The following is a 9,028-nucleotide window of genomic DNA, read 5'->3' on the forward strand; positions in this document are numbered from 1 at the left end:
GCCGGGCACTTTTCTCCAACAACTACATCTTTAACGGCTTACTCCCTATTCCCATCCCAGTCCTTATCCTCCGTGCTCTATATCTTTTCCCGCCTTCCCTCCCTCCCGCAGCGCTGATCTGAGAGCAGGTGCTGATGTTGCAGCTCCGGCCTGAATCAGCTCCGTATATCAGTGGGTGGACAGACATGCCAGAGAGCTGCTGTCAACGGGGAGTGTGCCCTAGAGACTGGCCCACTTGGCGACTGCTGATCCCTTCTGCTAAACCACCAGAAAAGGGACTCAGTATATATGCTACAGTATGTCTTAACAACTGGCGCGAAGAGAAGCACAAAGGCTAAGAAAAGCACAAAGACAGCACTATTTTTATGGCCATCCTGACAAGGCAAGGCAGGCACTTTGGTTGGCTACCTATTCATCCTTCATGGTCTCTGGACAATTTTGTCTCTTTGCTAATATTGGAAAGACAATTCGTGAATGCAACCCCCTTTGCTGCTGGAAGCACATCTGTCTCCAACTGAGTGTCCTTAACCAAAGTTGCACACAAGCTGAGAGCTACAGGCAGTGTTTAACCCACGATAGGTTTCCTTCCCCTTTTCCTCTCATCATGTCCCTTTACAAGGGTAAAGAGAGACATTTCACGTCCAATTAATGCACAGGATGGTTGTATAAAACGGCTAATGAGCCTGTGATCACAGTGGCGTGAAGGCAGGCGCAACCGTAGGGGGGGATGAGCACTACTACCAGGAGACACTGAGATCTATGGCTATTAGCCTGTCACAGGAAGAGAGCTGATGAGGTGGTGACGTGAACGCTTGTTTATCTGCTCTGCTTACCCACATTCTGAGATATTGGCCATTGCCAGTTAACTTACTGATTTCCCAGAGTTAATTGTGTATCAGTACACAGAGATATATCTCCTTACATTGTGGAGTACAGAAGTCCAACAATGCAAGAATACAACTGTCAGACTTGCACACAGGTACTGCATTGTTAAGCTTTGCTCACAGCAAGACCATTAAGTGTTCCTTACGACGTTACATTTGCATGGGCAGAATGTAACTGTCTCACAATGACTCCAGAAGTGCCAAAAGAAAACTTTTAGTTTACGAGAAAGTGCTCATTGACACATTCCGGGACACACAAATGCAACCCTTTCCTCATCTACTTCATGTACTCTATTTTTGAAGGTAAAATGTTCCTTCCTTTTATCCTGCTGGATGAATGGGCTGCACACTAACTGCTCCCCAAGCAACTGCTCATTACTCAAAACACATCTGCTGGTGTGTAAGAAGCCTCTCTCTTCATTACGCTGCCTCACTTTCCTTTTGTGTTTCCTTCCCATATTCATACATCATCTTCCTAAAACACTCCCAACAAGCCTCCTGTCTTGGTTTGGAACCTCTTTCCAAAAACAAGCAGCAGCAGCAGCCCAGAACATAATTAATCATGTACAACAACACACACACACAATTGATGCCAGAGTGGACCGTGCCTCTGCTCACCTGTGCAATCTCATACAGCAGCTTGTAGTGTTCCTCTCGCTTCTGTAAAGTGCACAGATTGCAGCCCATTATAGTCGTCTTGGAAACGCCAGGCGTCCAATTCTCCCCGAGTAGTAGTGGTGGTGGTGGTGGTGGTGGTACGGACACAGGGGGTCACCCTCCACACCGACCGGAGTGCTGGTTCTCATCAGTCACTCCTTGGCAGGCATCTCTTTCAGGCGTCCCATTCACACATAAAATAATCATGAACAACCCTCAGCTCGAGAAAAAAAAGAAGAAAAATAAGGAATAAAAAGCTCCTGCTGAGTCCAACTGATATGAAGGTTCAGCAGTGGTACAGTACAAGTAGCAGCAGCCGTGTCAGCATCAGCCAGTGTGTCTCCTCTCTCTCCCGCTCTCTCTATTTCACAGACTCACACACACACATGCACACACACTCGCATGCCGGAGTTGTGAATCTCGCTCGCCGAGACACTCCCCCCTTTTTCCTCCTCGGTGTGGGCGCACATGACTCCACTGATACTCATCCTCATGTATTATGAGGCTGGGTATATTCATGAGGTAGGCAGGACCAGAGGAGGGGACTATAGAAGAGGGAGGAGAGTGTGAGAGCAAGAGCGCTGGTTCATTAAAGACTGAGGCACAGTTATACAATAAGCCTCCTTTGTGTGAGCAGCACCTGTGAGGAGCTTGGGCATGGCTAGGGCTGACTGTGCCCTGACTGAAACACACTGTTGGGCAGAGGAGCTTTTTGGGTAACCTGCAGATTCATTGACTGTTGTCTATTTCTAAAAAGGAAATAAGGAATCACATTGGTTACGGATAAATCAAACGGTAAATGTCATCACAGCACATGACGACAATAGGTTTAGTATCGAAGTGGTTAATAAACAGCTATTTTGATAATACATTCATTGCTTAAGTCCTTTTTAGCAAGTATTTTTGCTGGTTTAAGGCTTCTCAGATGTGAGGATTTTCTTTTTCTTTTTCAACATTTTATGGACCAAACAAATGGCAGATTGAGACAATTCTGCAAATGAATCAATGATGCAAACCATTGTTAGTTGACGTTGTTTTTATAATGAAGATTTTAAGAGATTAACGGTATAATTTGCCAAAGTCATCACAGTTCACATTTTGAGTAATCCAGGAGTATATACAGTTCATCGACCAACGTTGCAATGCCCACCTATCTTAAAAGTTATATATGAATTGACACATACTGGGGATGAGAACTGGCATAATAGAAGAGAAAAAAAGCTGTTATTTCATATTTATAACTCAGTAGGCACTACAGGTGTCATGGATAATGGGGGTATCCACAGCAAATTGGCCACCAGCAAAGCCAGAGACTTCAGAGACGATATATCAGCCAATGCCTTTCCTCAAACTGCGATAATTGCGAGACAATAGACCTTTGCTATTGTCTACTTCATGGAATCCCTGCTCGCTAGCTGGAAGCTACACTAACGAGCAATAATTGTTAACAAATTGGCCTCCCAGCCGACAGTGGAGCTCGCTGTGCACAATACGGCTAAGAGTAGATGAGCGCTCATCAGCTGGCTACTGGGCATCCCACCCCCGGGGACTCCATAATCCGATTTTCTGGGCTTTAATTTGGCTCCACTGCCTGGAGGAAAGCCAATCCAAAAGCTCCATCATACAGCACCATTATAGATAATACCTTCCACCCTCAACCCCCAAACCTTCCTCGCTACCATCCCTTCTTCATCCTGAAGACGCCACAAGGACTGGGTTTTCTGCAGTTGCCAGGCAATATCGAATCCACAAAGTGCTGTTCACTAAAGTGTCAATTTGACATCAAAGGGTCTTGTTGGGAGCGGGGATATAATATTGCATTTGATGAAGAGGGGGGCTATATTTGCTTGCGGTACAATGGACTGTGAAGAAAATGTGAGTCAGAGGAAGACTTCTGAAAATTGTATATCGAGGACCGAACGCTATGAAGTGCTTGTCAGCGAGAAGGACTGCCTGTCCTGTTGTCAGTCAGCACAGATGGAAAATGGAAAACCATCAAGTGTTGAATACAAAGTCATGTATCCGCATAGAAACAACAAAACATATTAGAGTGAGAATGTGCTGACAGTGTCCTGTACTCAGGGTTCAGGTCCGAATGACCAGCACTCTGTGATGTTGCGTTCACTGACCCCTAAAGGTTAAGATGCTCATCGGTCAACCAAATGGCCTCTCTCATCATCTGTGCAGCGAGACTGATACAGTAGCGTCTGCCTGCGGTCAAGCAGCACCTCTGGATGGGACGTAGAGAGTGAGGAACGCTCTTTGAAGAGTGCATTAAGACTGATAAAAGCTTTCCCGCGGTGCTTTATGGCCGTGGGTTTTACATTGTGTCAGGGTGAATTTACCTGAGACTGCATTTCCAATGCGACCCGAGGGCAAGATTGGCGCATTATAGATACATTCAGAAAAACCATTTACTTTCTGACAAGGTGAAGCGGTACTGGATATGCTATTTGTCTCTTTGCCTCTCCCTGTGAGAGTGTTTTTGTGTAGAAGCTCGAGTCAACGTTTAAGACTATAAGAACATTTGAAAGGAAAATGAAAGTAGCTATTATGTAATAAAGTTTGTATTTCATATTGGAGGATCACTGATTCTGTCTCCTTCTCATGTCCTTTCCACTTCCCCACTGTCCTCTTCCTACTGTCCGGAGGTCGTTTATCATCCGGTCTGCCCTTTGCTTGCTCAGGTAGAAACAGGCCCTCCATCGTGTTCATTCTCTCAGTTAATGGGCCTCACATCGCTGGACATGGAGAAGCGATTTGTCCTGCCCGTGATGGCTGTATTTTGAGGTTTCTTCAATTGCATTTCTGACAAACTGATATTTGAGCTCACCTTAAAACTGGGAGGTATAACCTTCAGCCGAGTGTGTAATGTCGGTCTATTGCCGAGTTGTAAACCTTTGTGCCCTCAGACATGCCCGCCTAATGCTCGTACAGCGGCAGAGACCTTTTCACTCTTTTTCTGTCTTGTCACACGTATGCACAGGACGTATATACATACTACACAATGAGCAACAAAAACAACAACTGATCAGCTTTTCGCCAGAGTGGAATATGAAATCCCGATCAGTACCCACAAACTGTATTTGTATCGATTTCCTGTCTTGGGATAAATACCGCCGACTGCCACTAAGCAGAGCACAGAAGTTGGATCAATTTATTATTCCAATGCATCTGGTTCAGCCTGACATGCGTCCCATCTGAACCACTTTTAAAGTACATAAAACATGGAGTATTTTTCATTTCCATTCTGGCAGCAACTTTTCAAGATGATAGTGGCTGCCAATCATTGCTCTGTCAAGGGAACTCTTAGGAGCAGTGTAGGTGAAGGGAGACGTTTGATATTTCACACACACAACGCAAATGTGAGATGAGTATTATGGAATCTAATAGACACAACGCTTAGCTTATTTTGGAGGGAAAAGTGGGAATCATTCCAGGCTAATGGAACCGATATCTGTATATTCAAACACTTGAGTAATCTTATGGTAACCTTGACAACAAACAAGAGAGCATCTCAAAAGGGCTGGAGATTTACTAGGAGGCACTTATTGCTGTGATTACTTGTTCATGGCAATGTCTGTCAGGAATATCAAGTGTCCCCGCAGTGTTTAATACATAAACAGCTTTATTGGGCCTGGCTCCTACACACCAGGTGGGCAAGAAGAAATCTCTTTAGTGTGAGCGCTGAAGATTGAAATCCTGTTCACGTGAATGGAGAGTACGCTGTGGGGATCGGAGAGTGGTTTGTGATGTGACGTGAGCCTCCGATCTGATCCCCGACTGCCGCTGTAAAGCAGCCGCTCCTCCTGGGTATCCATGTGACCTGATTTGGGAGTAATTAAATGAGGCTCTTTTATGAATGAATCATCGACACAGCCTGCTACTCTGATGACAGCTCTGACGGGAGTTGATCCAGCGTGCGCAGATGCACACGCACACACACACACACACACACACACACGCACGCACGCACACACACGCACGCACGGTTGCACAGGTGTGGGCTTCAAAGGCAGCGTGGCCAGCCTCGGAGAAGCCAACCAAAACATCTCCCTCAATGACAATAAATTATTAAAAAGGCTTCAATCTTTAATTCATGTGGGAACATGACCATGGATAAAAATAGCACAAGGTAGGCTGCCTCGCATGATAACACATGCAATGTCGCTTTTCAAGCTGTCCCCATAATGGCCATCTAATCCATAGCTTGAAAAGCAATTTAATCTCATATTTCAGCCCTCAAGTGTCTCGGGCTTTATTTTTAAACTCTGCAAATTAAACCGATTAATTATCAATTACTGGGCCCCAGTGATTAGCATGTTAAGCTAACAAAACTCTCTACCTTTACCTGTATAATAACATGTGATGAGATAGTAACCAAGACATTTTCATGAGCCAAAAACATAAAATAAATTCCAGCTTTTTCTCAGAAGTGAAAGATGACATTTAAAAAAGGTAAATTCTAACAAAGCTGAGCTTGACAGTAATATGAAATTCACATTTGTCTGCTGCTAATGAGCCATTTGAGTTTTTCCTTACACTTCTACCCAAAGCAGCGCATGCAATACTGTACACACAACGCTGACATCCTACACATGAAATCAGGTTAAACACGATGCCCCAATTCCCCCGTCTGAAAGGAGATGAAACAAAGTGCTCATCAGACAGGAAATTCCAGCTTTTCCCTATCTGGAAACTGCTGAGGACGTGACATGTGCCAAGCAATCGGTTAAGTCAGGGGAAAGAAGCTAAAGAGACCAAGATGAAATAAATGTCTGAGTTCTGCCTACACCTACAGTATTGGACAAGGTGTTTTGTCTAGTCTGGGTAACATGTGCATAATTGGAATAAGAGTTGAGCAACATGACAATACTGTAGAAATGTGTGTGGGAGTAAGTTATGTTTTGGTTAACTATTCATTTTATAGATCTGGTGGCATTAGACCAGTTCAGGCAATGCTATGAATGCAGGTTAAAGGTGGGGTATGGCGATTCTGGAAAATGTGTAATAATGACAATTTCTGGATATTAAATGACCATCATGTTATCTATTTATATAAATACAGTTGCAAGAACAATACTTTCCACTTATCCTAAGATGAAAGTAAACAATTTGAAGTGTCTGTTAACTCCTCCCGCTCTGTCATTCCTTTCTATGGGATACATCTCGTTTTTCAATGACTCACTCTGTATTGAGGTTTTTGTCAGGGTGATCATTATTTGATATGCTTTAACTGTGCCCTCTACCTCATGCCTCTCATGGCATGGAGAGCAGATTTCCTCCTACTCTGCTTTTGATCGTTACAGTCCATAACTATCATGAAAGGTTTTATGTTCTGCCATCTGTGCGCATATGATGTATTGTGGATATAGACTAGTTATTGTCTCATGTGATCACTTTACGTGTGTGTGTGTGTGTGTGTGTGTGTGTGTGTGTGTGTGTGTGTGTGTGTGTGTGTGTGTGTGTGTGTGTGTGTGTGTGTGTGTGTGTGTGTGTGTGTGTGTGTGTGTGTGTGTGTGTGTGTGTGTGTGGACAAAGTGGGGCATGGATCACAACCTGCTTATGTGACATAGGGCAAAGCCTATATGAAATAAAACGTTAATTTTGAACCCTTAGTCCAGATTCTAGGAGTTTTTGCCCAGTACAGTTCCTTCTTACAAGCTGAGGAGGATGATTGTCTGTCTGTGACTGTCTCAGTTCAACTTATACAGACTGTCCCTTTATGTTAAAGGCCCATGTCTATCACTTCTAATGCGTTCTTTATAACAATACCATAGAGTACGATATTTCATTACATAATTGAAGGTCCATCAGTGTGCATTTGATCTGGGTATTTAACTTGTAACTTGGGTTATGTATTATAAGTACTTAACCTGATGCCTGAAATCGGTAGAGCCATTTTAATAAAATTTTCCAGTGGATACAAATCAAGTCAAATCAATCGTATTTATAAAGCCACATATGAACACCATCAATTTGCCTCCGAGGGTTTATACATAATTAATATCCTTTGATAAAATTACAAATAGCATCATAACCTATTGTATCCATATCACTTACCCTTAAACTAAGTACAAAAATGTGTTATCACACCTTAGCTGCACACTGATCTATTCGTTCAGCGTGTCAGAAATGCCTATCATGTGTATATACCAAGTGTGGTGTTTGCGAACGAGCAATAAACGATCTGTCAGTTTAACACATGTAAGAGTAGTGAGTGACCTTCCAGATGAACCCTTCAGTCCGACGCTTTAAGCTACAGGAGATGAGGGGCTTGAGTGAAAGATAAGGGGCTTTTCCTCGCTAGACCTTCTCTGCTGGATGCCTCCGTCTGCTTACATATTCATTCTACTCCAGCTGCAGAGTGTGTGGCCTGCACTAACTGCTGCCATGAAAACACTACACCACATGACACTGTGACCCCGACACCGCCCGGGTAGCAAGACGCCCCCGGGACATCGTGCACTGCTGCTGCTGCAGCAACAACCGACCCCCCTGTAGTTTTTCGGGGGGGGGGGGGAAACAAAGGTGAAAATGTTGGGCTCCCTTATATTTAGCCTTGGAGGTTGTTAAAACCCTGTGATGAATAGTAATCATCATTTCAACCGCGTAAAGCACCGGAGCATAAATAAGGCTTAGCTGTGAAGCATGCGCTGTATCTCAGCAGATCAAACACAGACACATTAGAGGTCCATAGGTCTGCCTTGCTTCTGTTGCCAGAGGTGTTTAATAATATGTGTGGCCGGATAACAATCCCTCTGTGTGCCGGGCTCCACCCCTTTTTTATTATATTATCAGACATACAGTAACAAGACCAGAGAGATCCCCAGCTGCATAAACCTCCCCTGGGCATGGTGAGTTCCTACGTCTCTCTTGGTTTCAGTTAGGTGTTAACTGTGTGCCTTTTTTTAAATGGCTTTTTCTGTGTATATAGATTTCAATAAATGGTAGATTCAGATATTAAAAACCGTAAATGTATATTTTTTAAATCTTTAATCAATTTAAAACGTGAACTTTTAAGTAAGCCAAGAAGGGTGAATCAATTTGACTATTGTCACGGAAGCTCAAGGTGGCAATTCTCACCCGACGACAAGCCGCAAACGTGTACAACAGGCATGTCATTGATTTCACACTCTGCCCACTGCTGGCTGAGTACTCGTCAATACACAGTCAATACACCTTTGATTGTGGATGAGAGTTTTGTGCTTCTGAAGAGAGAAAGCGGATCTATAGAGACAATCAACTCAGAGGGCAAGCAGGTTAGACTCCATACCAACCTGTTCTGTTCCATCTATTCAAGTCTTATGCTGATTCTAGCATAAACACAAAACCTGCAATCTCGTATTGTGTCCAATGCAAGGCCTTTCGAGGTCAGTGTCGCACCAACAAGTCATCTCATTTCAGGGACACAATGAGAGCAAAACCCCTATGTTCTTTCCCAATGTCATGTTGAGATCACTGTAAGCCAGGCCAGCTTCTAGTTG

At 43.8% G+C, this 9,028-nt stretch overlaps 1 protein-coding gene across 1 annotated transcript in view; it reads right to left on the reverse strand.

Annotated features, from left to right (window-relative positions):
* The window catches only part of LOC307250250 (PDZ domain-containing RING finger protein 4), a gene marked incomplete at both ends in the record, with an annotated part of 42,942 nt that extends 41,371 nt beyond the window's left edge, over positions 1-1,571 (reverse strand). The window contains one exon of the mRNA XM_080027279.1: positions 1,503-1,571. Within this exon, the coding sequence (XP_079883405.1) occupies positions 1,503-1,571 (69 nt within the window). The remainder of the gene's footprint in view (positions 1-1,502) is intronic.
* Positions 1,572-9,028: the final 7,457 nt, after the last annotated feature.

Source organism: Ammodytes marinus (assembly GCF_949987685.1).
Source record: "Ammodytes marinus genome assembly, chromosome: 5".
Lineage (NCBI taxonomy): Eukaryota > Metazoa > Chordata > Actinopteri > Uranoscopiformes > Ammodytidae > Ammodytes > Ammodytes marinus.